We start from the raw sequence: 19,582 nt of genomic DNA on the forward strand, positions 1-19,582 counted from the left end.
AGAAGGGAAATGGGACGGTAATTAGCTAGGACTGCTGGATCGGCGCCAGGCTTTTTTAAGAGAGGCACCAATGTGGCCTCTTTGAATGACCTGGGGACGGTGCCCGAGTTGAGAGAAGAGTTGAGTAAAGGAAGGATGCAGTGGGGAAGGGTATGGCAGATATCACGAAGCACGAAGGGAGGGCAACAGTCCCTGGGGGATCCAGATTTCACCCGGGCAGACAGTCTAGCGAGAGATTCTGGGTCGAGCGCAGGGAACTGGGAGAAAGTGGATGTGTTGACAGAGGAGGGATCTGATGTGGCAAGGAGGAGCGGGTGGGGGATAGAGTTCTTGATGGAGGTGATTTTATCGATAAAGAAGAAATTTAAGGCAGTGCAGGATTCCAAGGAGGGGGGTGGGATCGGGAGTGTCCTGGCGTCCGATGTCAATTCGCCGAGGACTTTAAAGATCTCCTTGGATCTGTTAGGAGCTGTTAAGATCCTGTTGGAAATAAAAGTGGTTTTGGTGGTAATGATTGCAGCTTTGTAGGCTTTGCGTGCGGACACATAGGCTTCCCTGTCGGGGGCAAGGTAGTGGCGCCGCCATCTGCGCTCCAATCGGCGCAGCTCCAGATGTTGTTGCTTTAGGATGGAATTATACCATTTGTGGGATTTATTAAGATGGGTGCGGGAATAGCAAGTAATAGGTGCACAAGTGTCGCTGGCCGTCGTTAACCAATGAGAGATATTGGCATCCATGGTGTTGATGTCGATGTCTGAGGACTCGGGGAGTGGGGGCTGGGTACTAGCAAGTAGGGAGAGGAAGACAGGCGAGTCAAGAGACTTCCAATTCCGAGCAGACCCTCCAAGCCGGGAGGGAGGCCTGACCAGGCCCGTTATAAGGATGGAGGACTCGATCAATAAATGGTCAGACCAGACACAAGGGGAAATAGGTCAAAAAGTGATATGCCCTGAGTCCAGATGTGGTCTAGGATGTTACCCCCGATGTGAGTGGGAGAGGTGACATGCTGCGTCAGGTTGAGGCTGGAAAGTGCCTCAAACAGTGCAGTGCATTAATCTGTATAGAGCTTGACGACCACGCGGGAACCCACTGTGTGAATCGGAATGGATGCATCGTGCTTTCTACTCTGATGCTTGCTCCATCTAAGGTATTTTTTCTACTGGACCTGCTCGATTTTTGTAGCCTGATATCTCACCATCGTGGTCAGTCTGAACTTTGGATTTGTACAGGTCCCCGCAACCTCAAGTAACTTTTTGATTGTTATTGACTTCTAACCACTATTTTTGCCTTTATTGTTTTTTTTATTCATATCTTGACTTCTACTGAATGGCTTTTTATTGTTTTGATTTTGCTTTACTCAGATATATATTCTCTAATATTCTAAACGTGTGTGGAGTCTTTTTGTGGTGTTTTCATTGTGTTACTGTGTGTGTGTTGCACAAATACTTTACACACTGCCTCTTAAGTTAAGCCTGCCTGCTCTGTGCCAAGCTACTAGAGGGTGATCAAAAGTATGTATCCAGCTTACCCTGACTAGGATTGTGGTCCCTACCTGACCAGTGTGAAAACCTCTGCCAACTAGAGACCCAATTTTATAACAATATGTATTTCAGAATATTTAGTGTCAATGGTCGAGCCGAGTAGAAAGTGAAGAGGTTAGCGATATTGAGGTGATCAAGCAGAATCTGTCTACCAGAACAATCAACAGTTTGTGAAGGACAAGTCAGTAGGCACACATAAAAAAGTAAGAGGAACAGAGAACATTATATTGCGAGGGGCAAACAATACTCCATGAAGTTTAATGTTCAGTTATGAGGCATTTTTCCAAAAGCTCTGGCAAGGAATACCACCTTAGGGTGTGTTGTGGCTGCTGAAATACCTTCCAATACAGAAACCACACCATAACTTATTTTGGGGCAACACTATATTCTTCAGAATCTGGGTGCATCATACTGAATAGACAACAATGGTTATGTCTGAACAATTTCTAAAACTTAGGGTTAAATAAGTGATTGCCAAACATTGGAACTTAAAAAAAGAAGAATTTAAGACAACAAAAAAACCTCCATTTTGAATTCAAGAGAGGAACGAATTTTAATTAGAAGGTTAGAACTTTTCTAAACTAGGTTTTTTTCTATAAAGGATCAAGTAAAATATTAGACTTTAGCATATCACTTTGCCTTTTCTGCTGCTAATGCATGCTCTGTTTTTGTTGGTGCTTCAATTGAGGTCATTCATTGTTCAGACTAGATTCTATTTTCTGTACTTGGGCTCCTCCCACGAATCCAGCTAAGGATACCAACTTAATGTGTATCCTCTAATGCCAAACGAATTCACATATATAGGATTTTTTTTAAATGTTATACTTTACATTTTACTTCTATATTTATATATAGTTTATTTTATCTGCAAATGTTATTTAATTTTCTAAACGGTTGTGGAACCCCCAAGTAAGTAAACTGACCCCAAGGGCTCATTGAGCTACATGTTAAGAACCTCTGACTTAGAGGAAGCTGACCATGATGCAATGATTGACGTGCCAAAGGACGGCCATATAGAACCAAGGTCATGATTAGAGGTTGCTCAAATTCTTTTTCCCTAGCTTAATTTATTTTATAAGTGTTTTATATTACTTTAATGGTAATTGCATACTGCACATCTCCCATTGGAATGCAGTCCCAGCTGTGGGTAGGATGCCCCATACATAGTCCTAAAATGGCCTACTCTTTAATCTATAACCTGCCATGTGTGGGACAATGCAGAATTTCTGCTTACCCATGTCCCTGTAGTAATATCACTTTAACGTGTATTTTATGCAGCAGAGTAGCTCTTAAGTATATGTAGACATATCACCTTCTTCTTTTGGAACGTTGGATATGCAATGCAATTAGTGAACTTTTTTAACGAAAGTAAACAACTGGATCCAGAACGCATGCCTTCTGAATAAAATGGTGCACTGTCTGAGCAGAAACGTGCTGTACATTTTTATGCAGCCATTGTCAGGTATTGTGACGAATAAATGATGGTCTGGCCTTCTAGGATGCAGGAGGTGTATAATGCACAAAACTGTGTTCATGCCAAATGGAGAAGGTGTAATGCAGCCTGCATGGAGAACGGGGAAAGTGCGCATGACTGATTTGGGCAGCCAGAGAGAGCCGACCTAACAGTAATTGCGCACTTAGGAGTGGGCAAACCACTCCTGCTCAGAGAGCAGACCAGCCCCGCCCCCCCGCCCCCCGGCAAAGCAGCACTAACATAAATTGATAACTGAAAGTTATTATCATTTTATGTTTTTGCTTCTCGCACTGCTTGAAAGCAATGGGCTATAGCATTCGGTGCCACCACTGGCTCTGGGTCATAGTCTGATGAGGAGAAATAAGTGCTGGTCCCCAAAACTGTGTGTCAGTGGGCCCTACCGCCGGCTCATTTTAAGCACTGTGCACACATATTTAGACGCTTCGGTTTTAAGTGTGTACTGTGTAAAAACATTAATATCCTAACATGGTATCACCCACAACGCACAATAGTAATGATTAATAATAATAATAATAACTATAACGATAATAACAATTTTAACCGGATTATGCATGCTGAAAAGAACAATTGATATTATCACTGCGCTATTATACTAAGAGATAAACAAATCATCATAACACCACCAGCCTGCTATTAAAAATGTAGTACTGCCATTAGGAACATTCAACATTATGAACATTAAAACACATACATGCAGTGAAGCGGCTAGTACTAATTTATTGTAAACAAATGATTCTGTGTCGCTCGCTCTTCTACTATATGTTTAGCATGGTCATTGTTTCCTTTATTATCCGCTTGGCTTCGTTTTGTGGATTCGGCTTGTTTCGGGCTCGCCTCGGTTAACGTGTATGTTTCTTTCCATAGATAGGCTTGGCAGGTCGAGAGTAGCGCTGAGCTTGAGCGTCTGGCTGCCTATCGCTCCCGAGGGTCCCCTCCTGCCCGTGTTTTGGTCTCTGCTGCATCCTCAGTACATCATCGCGCCTGGCCGTTCCCCTTGCTTGCTGCTGCACCCTGTTCTCGTTGTTCAGTCCTCGGTGCATCGTTGCAAAGGACCAGTTGCTGCTCATCATCCGTGCAGCGGGACTTCTGTCTCTGCTTCTTCGGAGCTGCTGTTTCGGTGCTGCTCCATCCAACTCCGGTCCAGGCTTAACTCCAGCTGTACATCATGGGAAGAGTCAGCGGCATCATGAGATGCATCAAGTACCTGCTCTGCACCTTCAACTTCATCTTCTGGGTGAGTTAGTGCATAGCGCCTCGTGAGCCTTATCCCAAAATGTCAGCACCAGGTGGTGCCCGGTCCTCGTTGTTACTTACCAGGAGGTCTGTGGGATATGACTCAAGACCTGTCCGAATAAAGCTGCAGGAGAAGTGATTAACCAGCTACTCTGCCCGAACTGGGGAAAAATGTGCTCCAGTAACCCATCAATTGGGGTTCAGGGTGTGGCAGCGGAAAGGGGGTGGAGTCACGAAAAGCACTGTTTGATAGTCAGTGTATACATTTACTTTTTAAAAACTTACCGCAAACTATCAGTAAATCAGTAGTCGCTTATTTACTTGGTCACGCAGAGGCTGCTTTTTAAAATATCATATAGGGTTAAGGCACCTGTTGCAGATATTCTTCGTGTGCCCAGCCATTTTGTGGGAATAATAATAATGCTAAAATAACTCTGGTTGTTAATGCACTTGCTGGTGCTGTAGAGATCCCTGTTTTGTCTAGTCAGAGTTTTGTACAATAGTGCAGCGGGTTAATGTGCCTGCTGCAAAACACATCATGTAACATGCAGATCACAGGTTTTATTTTATGTAGATAATATGTAGATGCCTTACTTTTTTCTACTTTGTTACTTGTAGTTCGTACATTGCAATTCTTCTAATCTAGCAAACTAAGCTCTGAACCAGCACGAAGGAGTTGCATGCAAACTACAAGGCGTAGGCTAGAGCCTTATTGTTTTTTTAATCAATCTGTCATTATTCTAAGGTTGTCAAAAAGGGTTCCTTTGGGTAATAATAAAGTCATACTAATACAGACAACCCCCAGCCCCTGGTTTACTTTTTAAATCTTGATGTTGCCTTTCTCTTGACCTTGCACTCAACATTGCCTGCCAGTAAGGACGATGTGGTACTCCTACACCTTGTAATCTTCGCTGTTTTCTGTAACATATCCCGTACATTGATTTACACACTTATACGATATATTGTCTCTGAACAATGTGTGAGTTTTATGTAAAGTTCAATGACACTGCATTGGGATGAGTAGTGATATCAGTACATTTGGGTTAATATTAATAGCGACAGATGGATGTGACATTCTTACTGTGCAATTATATTTATCATGCACTTAGCTTGAACAAGCCTCTTGTTAATTCCCAACCAGGAAGATACTCGAACAAAAAGAGTCTGATGGCCCTTTAAATAGGCAATTGTTTTGGGCCCAGTGGAAGTGAATATAAAGTTCCCTCAATGTACAGGCACCGCTCAACGTGTCCCCGAATTGGAAATTCAGTATATTTGGTAAACAACGTTTACCACGAAGTTTTCACAACGCTGTACCTTTACCACGCGCCCGTAACAACGCAAGTTGTTACCACGACTTGCGCTGGAGGGCGCTGTGGGATAAGGAATTTTATAAATTTATATTCCAACACCTTCCCTACTATCCACGAGGACTGGTGTTGGAATATAAAATTATAAAAATCCTAAATCCGCGCCCTCCAACGCAAGTCGTGGTAACGACTTGCTTTGTAGCGGCCGCGTGGTAAAGGTATGCGTTGTTACAACCTGCGTTGTAACAACATACATCCAGTATATTTACCTGGGGCTGCCCTTATCTGGCACAATAATATCTGCTGGATCTAGGAACTGTTGGGATTCCCTTAATCTCCTGCTCCGCCCATGGGCCCCCATAGTGGTCTACAAGAGGGCCGCGTACCCATTTATCAGTGGCACGAACTGTCTCATATGCACTTTCATAATAAGCTACGAGCATGGAGAAGTCCTTGTGTACTGTTTCAGTCTTCCAGGAGCACCCACATCACACCTGTTATGTGCCATCATAAACTGTATAGTACCTGAAGTAACCATTGCACCTGCACTGGCAGGCCCTGCTAGGGATAAAGAGCATCTCCTACCTCATTCCAGCTTTACCAGAGCAGCGATGATTCCCTCTGCTGTACACAATAACTTCACATGCTAGTGTCTAGAGAATGCCTTATGCACCACCCCCAGCGCTTCAGTGCAATGAGTACCCACAGAGTAGTCAGAATCCTTTCTGGAACCCAGGTGGTCTATCTCCTGCTGATCATTTCCCACAGCGGCACCCACCTTGCCACTGTCCTCTTCCCTACAACTACCTAATACCACCAGTGCTTAATTTGAGCCGGTGGTTTCCGGTGCTCAGCACCAGCACTTAATCATCACCACCGGCACTTATAACATGAACTAGACACAAAGCGCTTTACATGAGCACCAGTTAAGGACACTTTCATTTTTGGTAGACACAGGGAGAAACATTTATTTGCCCAGAATCACAGGATGTTGAGCGGACGCAGAGACTCGAACCTGGTTCCCCAGCGCCGCCGTCAGCAGCTCTGGCCATTATGACACATCCTCTCCTCACTTGTTTCATAGTTAGTAGATGGTTCTGTTTTAGTTAGTGATAACAGGAGAAATGTGCTGGTGCAAGCTGCCTCCTGAGGAGAGCCCCAGCACTTATTTCTTTTACAAATCAACCACTGACTACCCCTAAATCCACCAGAAATATACTGTCAGTATGTAGCACTGTCGAGGAACACTAAATTGGGCAGCGCAACTTTTATGAAAATATTACATTTATTCCAGACAGTAGGTACTGTCCTGATAAAAATTTTAAAAAATGGATCCTGGTGTGGGTGGGCTGCTTTTTCCAACTCGCCGGTATTATCGAATGCCTGTGTAGTAACACTTGCTCCTGTGGGCAATGTAGTGAATGGACCAGGGCCAACTTAATATGGGCCAGATTTGGCAGTCTTAGCTTAGGGCAGGCCAGAACCCTCTCTTAAAATTGAGGGTTTCTTTCAGAGGCAGTGGCGTGCTGCTGTTGTTCACTTTTTCGTTCCAGCTAGGCTTGCCCTTTATATATTCAGTGGTGGCATTATTAATGGTAATTACAGAACCCCCCTACTTACTTGTGGTGAAATCTGAAATGTTTTATCACGCCACCTGCGTGAGCATTGCTTGCATGTCTGAGGGTGCTCCTTTATGAAGCTGCACCAGATGAAGTGAATCCAGGTATGTGTGATATCTAGTGCACTGCAATGAAGGGCTGCCTGCGGCAACATTTTTGTTTGCTAAGATCCTGTTTAGATTTGACATATTGGGAGCAACATGCGTCTTTGTGAGAGATCCATAGTTAGAGAGAGTTTGGAAGAAAAGGGAACTGTGCCTCATAGATAAGGGGAATTGATCACGGTCACACGATTTGTTCTAGGGGGACGCAGGCATGAACTAGGGGCTTTAAATATCAAAGGGATTTTGAATTTATGGGGAAATATATTGATACATAAGGGTAACCCTGGGCGTAGTTCGCGAAGTAGCGCTACGCACAGCTACGCAAAGTGCACTTCGCGAGCCACCCGTGTGCAGTTCGCGATGATTGCACAATGCCAAATACTTGTCCGCACTGTGCAATCATTGAAAACGGCATCTTGCACAGTGCGAGCTGTCTTTTACTGCCGCCCAAGTAGATTTTTACTTGAGCTGCAGCTTTCTCAACGCGGATTGGTAGTTTCTCATCGCGAGCTGTCGCGGGCATATGCGACCACTCGCAATGAGAAACCTGACCTCCCCGCGTTGAGAATCTCACCGGGAGGTTTATTTTCCACACTCGCGATCGCCAACTTGATGTTGCTGATCGTGAACGAGGAAAAAGTCTTGCCGGGTTTTCATTTTGCTCGCTCGCAGTCGCCAACTTGACGTGGAGGACCGCGAGCAAGCAAAAAATAACCGCTACACGTGTTCGCACTGTGCTAAGTGCAATTCGCATAGTGCAAATTTGCGCAATTTGCGCAAACTACGCAAGCATAGCGTAGTACTTTGCCCAGGGTTACATAAGGGTCTAAGGGTCATATGTACGTTGCGATTACTCAGATCAGTAGCCACGGATGATCTATTGGGGGGCGGGGGCAAAAAAAGGAACATTTGCCAAAAGTTCCAATTCAAATTCCCAAAAGAATTTTGAGAAGCAATGTAGAACAAGCATTTGCAATGCAATAGGTCTCTCATTTACAAAAGTTTAAGTTATTGGCATTGTAAATCACAATGTATTTTATTTATCTGTTTTGAAAACCAAAACATAAATAGTAGGCATTGTCATTTGTAATTACAATAGCTCAAGACCTATTGCATTGCAAATGCTTGTTAATAAGTATTTTTGTTTCATGGATTTCCGTGTCTCTTGCTGCCTCACTCCAAGCACACTGAAATGGAGGGGTTGGGGGAGGGAAATGCTTCAGTTGGTGGAGGGAATGCTGCATTTGTTTTCGGAGGGTTGGGGGATGGGCTTCAAATGTGAAGTGGCATTGAGCAGGAGAAAAGGCCCATGTGTTAATGGGCGATGCTCAGCTGTGCAAGCAGCGCAGAGCGGCGTCTAAAGAAAGGAACGTGGACGCCATTAAAGTGAAAGCGGAGCATGAGGCGCTTTCACAAAAAAAACATTTGTGTGTGAACTGTACAATTTATTTTTGTAAAAGCTCCCCATGCCATGTTTTCACTTTAATGGTGGCAGGGCCCCTTTTTTTAAGCACCGCTAACTGTATTGAGCTTGACAATAAGCTGAATACAGCGAGCAGTGTCTGAAGAAAGGGGGCGCGACCACCATTAAAGCAAAAGAGTGGCATGGTGCGCTTTAAAACAAAAAGATTAAATATGGCAAGCCCACATAAAAAAAGGCCTGAGGAAATAAAAGGTGTGTGGCTGCTATAGTAAAAGTGTGCCACACTGCAAAAAAAAAAAATTTACATTGATGCAAAGGTGCATTTTGCCTGCCATTGGTAAAAAATGTAAAAGCGGGTCACCTGTGCAGGAAAGCATGTTGTGCCTGCAATAGGAGAAAATTATTAAAGAAATTAGTGCTCACAGACTGTAAATAAAACATACGGTGTAACAACACAAGTAAAAGGGCAAGTTCTCATGGGAGGTTACAAATGTAGAACATGTGGTACTAAGAAGGGACTACTAAGCCTATTCATGAATCAAAAGCAACCATTTAGAAAGGACAGTAACAAGTGCCAATTGAAAAGATGGGCAGAGCTTCAAGTCCACACCTGAATACAGCATGCCTCACAGGGCAGCGCATGCTGTATTCAGGCTCGACCTAAAAAAATGGCTGGACAGAATTACAAGACATTTGGCAGAAAGCTAGATCTTTACTCAGAAAGCGTGCTTTTAGTGACTTGGTGTAAATACATTCAGCCGTTTTAGAGAAATTACACTTAAAAAAAATAGTAATATCTGGATGGTTGGTCCTGCAGGAGTAAGTACCCTGGTTAAAAGAAAGCATTCTGATTGGCATAGATGTCTTTTTGGGTCGAGCTTAGACAGCACATGCGCTGTCGCAAGACCTAAAGTATTCAGTAAATTGAGGTAGTTCCCGCCAGCTGCTTCCCATTTGTTCCAGGCAGGGTTGGTCTTCTTTGCTGCCGTGTAATTAGTTTAAGCAGCCAACACCATTTCCTTCTTTCTCCTGTGCAGCACCGACCAAGGACACGTTTGTTATGCTCAGACAGGGTAACTGTTATTTGGGGAACTCTTTTTTTGTGTTTTTTGCATTCACTCATGCTCGATGCTCGTCTGTGTCGTCCTCCCCTCGTCCTCACCCCCCCACCGCCACCAGCCATCTGTGTCCCCCCCACCCAGTGCCACCCGCCCCTCGCTCCTTATTTGATTTCACTGTGCAGTGTTTTTGTAGCTCAGCAGGGCGCCCACTTCATGGACATCGTGCTTTCACTTTTATATCTCTGCACCACCCTTCATGTATATTAGCTCAGGAGTGCTGCTTTGGAGGAGACTGGCATGTTTTTTTCTTTGTGTATGCTTTAACTTTATTTAACATTGGCGCCCATGAGCTTATTGGCAGCAGTTGCCCATATTTCCTACGTGACAACCGCTGTTGTGTTGCCTGGATGTAGGAAGCACTGACAACCCTGGAGCCCCTGCACACATCACAGACAGAGGCAGATGGTTTGTTTACTTTAGCTTATCCTATTATCAGAACCTCTCTCTGAAAGCATGTTGCTCATGTTTGGGTTTCCTTGTGGCAGCCTAAATACATTGTCTTTCAGGCCATCTCTCTTATCCGTAGCAGTGCTTTTCGCTTTAACGCCTATGACCCCTTCTGTTTCTTCGCCATTGCGATAAATTCCTTAGTAAACTTGTTTGTGTAAAAAAATGAATTGCTTTGGCAAAATAGTTTTGAATAGGCTTAGCATGTGCACTTCTGCATTAGTATAAGTACCGGGTTCACACCTCTGCACTGGTAGGGGCACAGCATGCACACCTCTGCACTAGTACGGCACTGGGTGCACACCTCTGTGGACTTGCAGGACCCTGAGTGAACACCTGTCGACTTCCGATCTCGAGGTAAGGAAGGCTTTGGAAATTCACAATAAATTTTTAAGGAAGAAGCATGAGTCATATTTTAAGATCCTCTGCTACCTGCTCGAAACCTTCAGAAGTTACATGTTTTGTGTTTGTGAATGTTCGTATTACTGTTGATGAAGTGACAGCACTAGTTCATAGCAAAGATTAATAAAAACAGGAAGCGTGTCCCTGGAGTCCGTCAGGTTTTTACCAATTCAAGAGATTTAACCCCTTCGCTGCTAGGCCTTTTCCCCTCCTGTGCTAAGCCTTTTTTGGGCTATTTGGGATAGTGCCTGGTTAGGCCCCTGTAACTCTTTGGCCACATAAGGTATCCACGCCAATTTTGCGTCCGTTTCTTCCAACATCATGGGGATTCTAAAGGTACCCAGGGTTTGTGGATTCCTTTGGAGGGGTTCCAGAAATTATGCAAAATACAGTAAATTGTTTGTTTTTTTCAGAAAAATGGGAAAAACAGGCTGCAAAGGAAGGCCTCTGGGTTTGTCCCTGCAAATGTTATCAAAAAAAGGTTGGTGGGGCTGTAATCACCATTTTCCCAGCCTTTAGGGAATGACAGTCTTTTTTCAGAGAACCAACATTTTTCACACAGTTTTGGCAGTTTTCTGGGACATAGCCTATTTTTGCTATTTTTAGTGCTTCCAACCTCCTTCCAGTTAATGGGAAAAATGAGTATGAAAGCAATAATGGATCCTGGAAAGCTATACATTTTATTAAAGTAGACAAAATTGTGAATTCAGAAAGGGGTCATTCGTCTAAATCCATGAAGGTTTCTCTATAGAAACTAACAGTTAAATATAGGAAAAAATGAAAATTAGTTGAAAAAAACAGCCTTTTGTGTCAACGTTTTTACCTGTTACCTCTTATAATTATGACAGCTCTTTGCAAGCAATATACCGTTACATTTGCTGGACCTTCCTGGTTGTGGGGATATATAGCACTTGTAGGTTCACCAAGAACCAGACGAACGAAATTATAGAGTTTAGAAACAGTACATATTTGCACATTTTCAAAATTGGGAATACTCATATTAGCATGAGAATTGTTGGTCATTTTTCAAAATGACTTCTTTTTTACACAATGTCTTTCATTTGGAAGGCAGAAATGCATCACAACTCAACAGGAAATAACAATTACTTTACAAACCTGAATTACCCCAAGTCTCCCAATGAAAATGGTACCTCACTTGTGTGGGTTGGCCTTGTGCCTGCGGCAGGAAATGGCACAAAACCCAACGTGGTCACACCTCAATTTTCGCAGTAAAAAATGACCTTTTTTGGCAGAGTGCTTAGCTGTCGTTTTTGTACCCTAGCTCGGCAGGCAACGAGGGAAACCTAGCAAACCTATACATTTTTGAAAAGTAGACACCCTGGGGAATCTAGGATGGGGTGACTCGACTGCTTCCCACCAGGTTCTGTTACCCAGAATCCCTTGTAAACCTAAAAAATTGACAAAAGAAACGCATTTTCCTCATATTTCTGTGGTGGAAAGTTCTGGAATCTGCGTGGATCAACAAATTTCCACCCACCCCGCGTTCTCCAAAGTCTTCTGAGAAAAATGGTACCTCACTTACGTGGGTCGGCCTAGTGCCTGCAACAGGAAACTGCACAAAACGCAACGTGGTCGCACCTCAATTTTACAGTGAAAAATGACCCCTTTTTGGCAAAGTGCCTACCTGTAGTTTTTGAACCCTTTCTCTGCCGGCACCTAGAGAAACCTTGCAAACCTATACATTTTTGAAAACTAGACACCGAGGGGAATCCAGGATTGGGTGACTCGACTGGCTCCCTCCAGGTTCTGTTACCCAGAATCCCTTGCAAACCTAAACAATTGACAACAAAAACACATTTTCATCACATTTCTGTGGTGGAAAGTTCTGGAATCTGTGTGGATCAACAAATTTCAACCACCCCGCATTCCCCAACATCTTCTGCGAAAAATGGTACCTCACTTGTGTGGGTCAGCCTAGTGACTGCAACAGGAAACGGCGCAAAACGCAACGTGGTCGCACCTCAATTTCGCTGTGAAAAATGGCCCTTTTTTTGGCAAAGTGCTTACCTGTAGTTTTTTAACCCTAGCTCCGCCGGCACCTAGGGAAACCTAGCAAACCTATACATTTTTACAAACTAGACACCCAGGGGAATTCAGGATGGGGTGACTTGACTGCCTCCCACCAGGTTCTGTTACCCAGAATCCCTTCCAACCTCTGCTCTACTCTGTCAACACCACCCATGTGCCTATTATAGTCTAAAATGCACACAGGTTTGCGCACTTCAGCAGCCTGACCCCAAACAGGCACAGGTGCAGTGCTTTCATCATGGATGGTAGTCAGCATGTACACATCTCTCCTGTCTGAAAACTTCACAGCTGGAAGCTCCTCACATCGCAATGCAATAGACTGTACCCGCACAAGCCTTTTGCAAACAAGTCTTTTGGGAAACCTTTACGGTTACAGCGCATTGTGCCACAAGCAACAGTGCCCACTTTGGCCAATTCCCCGAACAACCGCACACCAGTGTAAAAGTTATCTACATATAAATGGTGGCCTTTGTTAAATAATCCTCTACCTAGTTCCCACACAATTTTCTCAGTCACTCCAAAAGTGGAAGGACAACCAGGGGGGTTAATGCTGGACTCCTTACCGGTGTACACCCTGAAATTAAAGACATATCCAGTCCCACTGTCACACAGCATATACAGTTTAATTCCATAGCGTGCCCTCTTACTAGGAATGTATTGCCTAAAAACCAAGCGGCCCTTGAACAATACCAAAGATCCACTGCTATTTCTTTACCAGGAGCATAGATCACAGAAAAACGATCACCAAAGTGATCAAGGACAGGCCGAATCTTAAAAAGACGGTCGCAATCAGGGTGATCTCGTGGCAATGCTAAACCATTATCAACAAAATGCATCATTCGAAGCAGAAGCAAATACCGATCACGACTCATGACTGCTGGAAATATAGCTGTTGCCATCAAGGGAATAGTGGACCAATATGAAGACATTGATGGCTTCCTTAGCAAGCCCATCAAAAAAGTTAATCCCAAAAACTTGTCATCTCTTCAACATTTGTGGGAGTCCACCGGGTAGCTCTAGAATGGGGCTTAAGGCTGGCACTGTTGTCTCTCAAAAACTGTTCTACATACAAATTAGTCTGCTCTACAATCTCTGCCAAAAACACATCGTCCATAAACAACTGAAAAAAATGTATTGGCAGAAAATTCTCAGTATTCACTCTACACCCTGGAACACCAGTAAAGTCTGGCAATGCCGGCTGCACCATGCCAGGGTCAACCCAGAGGCCATCCCTATAAACGGGAAGTGCAGCCACCCCAGCCTGCAGCCTAGATGCCTCTTGCCGCACTACACCAACGGGAAGCCTACCAGCCTCAGTGTCATGGTTCCTAGATTCCCCCCCACCCTCCTCCCCGCTTGCCTGTTGTCCGTGTGCTTGTTGTGGACGCTCGTATGGGTACAGGAATCCTCACTTCCGGTCTCGGCTGGTAGCGGTTGAGTCGACGGCCGGAAGCGCGGCCACGTCACCAGAGCTTCTGGGGAAGGTCGCTTATCACGCGCGACTCCCCGAAGCTCGGCGCTTCGTGTACTTTCCACGGCGTGTTCCCGTTGCCAAACGCCGTTTCCTGTGTCCGGATCCTGACCGTGCTAGGAGCGCTTGCCTTTCCGTGTAGGTAGCGCAGGAGTGCATTTGCATTTCCTTTAAGACCGCGCTAGGAGCGCTTGACATTAACTTTGTTGCAGCGCTAGGAGCGCTTGACATTTACCCAGTAGCAGCGCAGGAGCGCTTGGAGTTAACATTGGTTACAGCGCAGGAGCGCTTGGTATTTCCTTTTTGTTGCAGCGCTAGGAGCGCATGACATTTCCCCAGTAGCAGCGCAGGAGTGCTTGGTATTTACTTTGGTTACAGCGCAGGAGCGCTTGGTATTTCCATTGGTTACAACGCTAGGAGCGCTTGGTATCTACCTTGGTTGCAGCGCAGGAGCGCTTGACATTTCTTTATATCCACTTCCTGGAGTGCTTGTGGATACCTTTCCTTTCGTTTTCCATGATGGCAGCAGGGCCGCTGTAAATATGAGGAGGTAAGCTGTGTCCCATATGAGTGTTGTGGATAGTGATTGCAGGCCAGAGAACGGTGGTTAATCTGTGTTCCCTTGTCTCCCCGTTCAGTTGGTGCTCTGGGACTACTCACGAGAGGGACTTCTGCCACCACCTACATTCCCAGCATTCCTGCCCAGACTTTTTGGCAGCCATCCTCACTCGCATTCAATTCCTGGTCTTGTTACCTATCCAGAGCAATGTAGGGTGTGTGTGGGGGGGTAGTTTGTGTCGTCTCTGCGAGGACCCACCACAAGAGCCAGGTACTTGTGGGGAGCCCTGGGACACTCAGATGCTTCTTGCTGCCCTACACCAACGGGAAACCTAGCAGCTGCAGATGCCTCTTGCCGCTCTACACCAATGGGAATCCTATCAGCCCCAGATGCCTCTTGCCACACTACACCACCAGGAAGCCTAGCAGCACCAGATGCCTCTTGCCGCACCACAGCAATGTGAAGCTTTTTGGGCGCAGCCTGCAGCCCAGATGCCTCTGGCCGACGAACACCTTGCGGCCCTAGGCTGCAGCCCAGATGCCTCTTGGCCCACTACCGGCACATCAATGTCCTCCTCTAACATAGGCACTTCATCAGCACTAGAAGAAGCTTCATCATCCGATGATTCCATGCGAAGAGAAAACTCACTGCCTGAATCTTCCCCTCCTACCTCTGGCTCCGAATAGAAGTCAGTCTCTGAACCAAGGTCAGAGGAAGACTCAAAAAGCATACCAACAACCTGCTGAGCAGTAATCCTGCTACTAGCCATTATACTTACTAAGAAAGAAGACTGCACAAACAAGTCAACAACAACCAACACTGTGCAAAGTAAGTAGTAAACAAGGTAAGGCTTTAACACAAAGATCTATACACTCCAAAACAATATAACTCTTACCAAAGATAGCTACACTCACCAGCACCTACTCTGCTGAGACACAGCAAAAAGCAATGATATCCCACTAGAAAGAAAAAAAAATACACATTAGACAACAAAGTACACATCAAGCACTAATGCAAAAAATATTTTGACAATCAAATCACAGAGCCAAACAAACTGATATTACTACACCTTTTACAAAAACACATTCATCTAGGGAAAGTAGTACAAACTACATTTACTTACCAAGCACATGCAACTACACAAGCTGCAAAACCAGCAGTAACAGAACCACAACCTACAACAATCCAAACAGCAAAAGCCTTGAACTAGAATGAAATAGAGAAATAAAAAAATTACTATTACATTTCACAAACAATATAACCATTAAAAATATAACACACAAATTTGCCACCCAAATGGACATTCGGCCAGATGGGCCTTCAAATATGGCTGAGACCAATGGGGATTAGGTGAGGTTTTCCACCAAGACACTGGTTATATATTTGGATGTTTTTTTCTGCCTACCCCCTTTGGTGCCAGTCGGTCTTTTTGTCCTTACTGTACCCCCCCTCACACGGGGGCAGTAAGGACAAAAAAAGACCAACTGGCACCAAGAGGGGCGGGCAGAAAAAAACATCCAAAAATATAACCACCTTTGGAAGCGAACGTTGGCCAAGGGCTCACTTCCACACACTACAAAACACAATCCCTAGGGATGTGTAAAATGACGTTAGATGGTCAACTATATATATTGGTAGGATGTGTAAAATGACGTTAGATGGTCAACTATATATATTGGTAGGTTATTACGCTCCAAACCAAGATGACCCGTCCTACCTTCTCAAAATCCTAGGGGCCTTAGTCACTCTGAACGACCCTCTTATATGGGTGGGGGACTTTAATATCGTTTTGAACCCCAAGCTCGATAAGTCCTCAAATTGCAGTACGATGGTATCATCCAAGTCAAGGCCCATTCTGCTGTCCATTATGTCGTCTTTGGGGTTGGCAGACGTTTGGAGAGAAAGGGTAAGGGTATTTCTCCCGGGGTCTCCTACCGGAACCTTAAGTATAGACACAGCTCAAGGATTGACTAAGCCCTCTTCAGCTATAATATTAGAGAGGAGGTAAAGGGGTTGCGGTATCTACCCCCCATCTCTCAGTCTTCTTCCTGACAGTCACTCAACAGAATTTTTTTTCGTCGTGGTCGTTTGATCGGACGATACTGTTAGATCAGGTGGAGACTAACTTGCTGTCAGAAGAGGTGTCTGAATTCCTAGAAATCAATTTAGACTCAGCGGGAATCAGCACTGTATGGGAAACCCTAAAGCTTTTTTAAGAGGGTATATTTCGAATCGAGCTTCATACAGAGGAAAGGCCTATAGAGAGAAAATTAGGATTTTAGAACGAGAATTGGATAGCTTGGATAGGAGGTGCGGTACCTCAGGGGGAACCTCTGTCGAGCAAGAAGCGCGGGCTAAGGTGAAGTCAGAGTTGGATAAAGTATTACAGGAAAGAGTGGAGAGGAGGTGGGCGGCAAGTAAGATCTCGAATTTTGAATATGGGGAGGCAGCTGGTAAGGTCTTGGCTTGGAAGATAAAAACAGATCAATCCAAAAAGTTTATAAGGGGAATTCGAAAGGAGGGGGACCCGACCGTCAGGACTACCAATACTGAGATTGGTAGCGCTTTTCAGGAGTTCTTTCAAAATATTTACACTGAGGATATCGAAGTTGATCCCCTGGCAAGAAACTCATGGCTAGGCAGGATCCAACTGCCCATCCTTACAGGTGATCAGACAGAATGCCTCGACAGGGATATATCGGAGGTTGAAGTAAGTAAGGCGATAGGTCAACTGAAGCAAGGGAAGGCGGCAGGGCTAGATGGCTTACCCGGGGAATTATACCGGGTTTTGTGTCCGGTCCTAGTAACAACATTGACTGCGCTATTTAATGACATTTTTATAAATGGGTTAGTGCCTCCGCACTCGTGGAGTGAAGCAACCATAGTCCTCATACTGAAACCGGGTAAGGACCCAGCTGATTGCGGGTCCTATCGGCCGATCTCGCTTTTAAATAATGATTATAAGATCTTCGCCGCAGTGTTATCAGCGTGGTTGGCAAGTGAGATCGGCTTGATAATTCATGAAGACCAAAAGGGCTTTATTAGGGGGCGCCAGTTGGCAGACTTAACCCGGGACCTGGTTGCGGCGATAGATATCGCCATAACTTTCACCTTACCCTTGGCTACATTAACCCTAGACGCCACTAAGGCCTTCGATAGGGTCAATTGGCCCTACCTGGCGGCAGTATTAAGGAACTTTCAGCTAGGCAAGAACTTCTGTCGAACCATCCAGCTCCTGTACAGAGCCCCCAATGCTAAGCTTTTAGTCAATGGTACACTCACAGAGCCATTTAAAATATCACGGGGAACCAGGCAGGGCTATCCCCTTTCCCCACTCCTGTTTAACTTATATCTAGAGCCTTTTGCGCAGATACTGAGGGAGGAACATAATATCACCCCTTTTGAGTATAGCGGATGGGTGAAGTGTCTGGGTATGTATGCGGATGACATCCTTATTTATATGTCAGATCCCGTTCAGGCCTTCCCGACAGTAATCAGGAGAGCAGAAGAATTCGGGCAGATCTTGGGGTATGAGATAAATGTGGGGAAAACGGAGATAAGGGTGTGGAATATCAACAACACACAACTGGACCTAACCTCCTCAATGCGCTACTTGGGAATTAAGATCACCCAGGAAGTTGGGAATATAGCACAGGTCAATTTGGATCGGGTTTCCCGTGAATGTCGGGCACTTTTAAAAGCATGGACCTTTCTCCCTTTGACCATCTACGGGAGAGTGAGTCTAATAAAAATGTCAATTTTACCTAAGCTCACATTCATTTTTAACAGCATTCCTCTAGCCTTTGAGCCAAAGCAAATCATGAAATGTCAACAGGAGATCAACTCATTTATTTGGAACTACAAGTCCACCAGGATAGCTTGGAAGAAACTGAGGAGGAGGAGGGAAAAGGGCGGGCTCTCTCTTCCAGACATACAGTACTACGCTTGGGCCTTTCAGCTGTCATTCTCCAGAATGTTGCTGAAAACTCCAACAGACTCATCAGCAGGGAGAATGTACAGGGCCATGTTAACTGGAACAGGCTTGCCAATGGACGGTTTTTTATTTAAATTTGGGGAACAGAAGTTCTTCAAAAAGGTGAGGCTGAAGGTCTTGCAGTCGCTGGCCAGGGCCTGGACAAGGATTAAGAGGACGGCAGGGTTGGCTTACTATTCAAATCTGGCTCCAATCTGGGGGTCTCCGGGGCTCCCCCCATGCCTGGGCGACAACCTCTTGATACCACTAAGAGAGGGGGGGATACTGAGATGGGGTGACTTAATGGCAGGCGGGGTACTAATACAGTGGGACAAATTGTATGAAAGGGTCGGCCCAAGATTATCAAGGTTTAAATACATACAACTTGTAAGCTGGTCTAGAGAGCTCCTTCAAAAGAACGCCCTAGTGGGGAGGTGTAGTGTGCTAGAACAACAGCTTGTGGAGAAACCTCCGGGGAGCAAGGAGGTGGCGCACTGGTACTGGGCAATCCTGGAGGAGGTGGATGGGGACTTTGACCTCCCAGATGAACTGTGGGCTGAGGACATGGATCTTCGAGGGGAGGACTGGTGGATAAGATCATTCGCTCTTCTTTATAAAACTGTCAAGCCTGCTTGGTTGAGGCGGAATCACCTGTTCTCGGTTCATCGAGCCTATTGGTCACCACAAAGGCTTGCGAAGTTTCAACCCGGGAAATGCTGCAACAAGTGTAGTCTCCAGGGCGCCTCAGATGTTCACATGTTCATGGAATGTCCCCCAATCAAGGCTTTCTGGGCAGAAGTCCTGTCTACTTTGGGCTCGATACTCAAAGTAACCT

The 19,582-nt window shown here is 45.1% G+C and overlaps 1 protein-coding gene across 1 annotated transcript in view; it reads left to right on the top strand.

Annotated features, from left to right (window-relative positions):
- Positions 1–3,777: 3,777 nt before the first annotated feature.
- The window catches only part of TSPAN2 (tetraspanin 2), a 516,484-nt gene continuing 500,679 nt past the window's right edge, over positions 3,778–19,582 (top strand). The window contains exon 1 of the mRNA XM_078641236.1: positions 3,778–4,270. Within this exon, the coding sequence (XP_078497362.1) occupies positions 4,202–4,270 (69 nt within the window). The 5' untranslated portion in view covers positions 3,778–4,201. The remainder of the gene's footprint in view (positions 4,271–19,582) is intronic.

This window comes from Lissotriton helveticus, chromosome 5_1, assembly GCF_964261635.1.
Source record: "Lissotriton helveticus chromosome 5_1, aLisHel1.1, whole genome shotgun sequence".
NCBI lineage: Eukaryota > Metazoa > Chordata > Amphibia > Caudata > Salamandridae > Lissotriton > Lissotriton helveticus.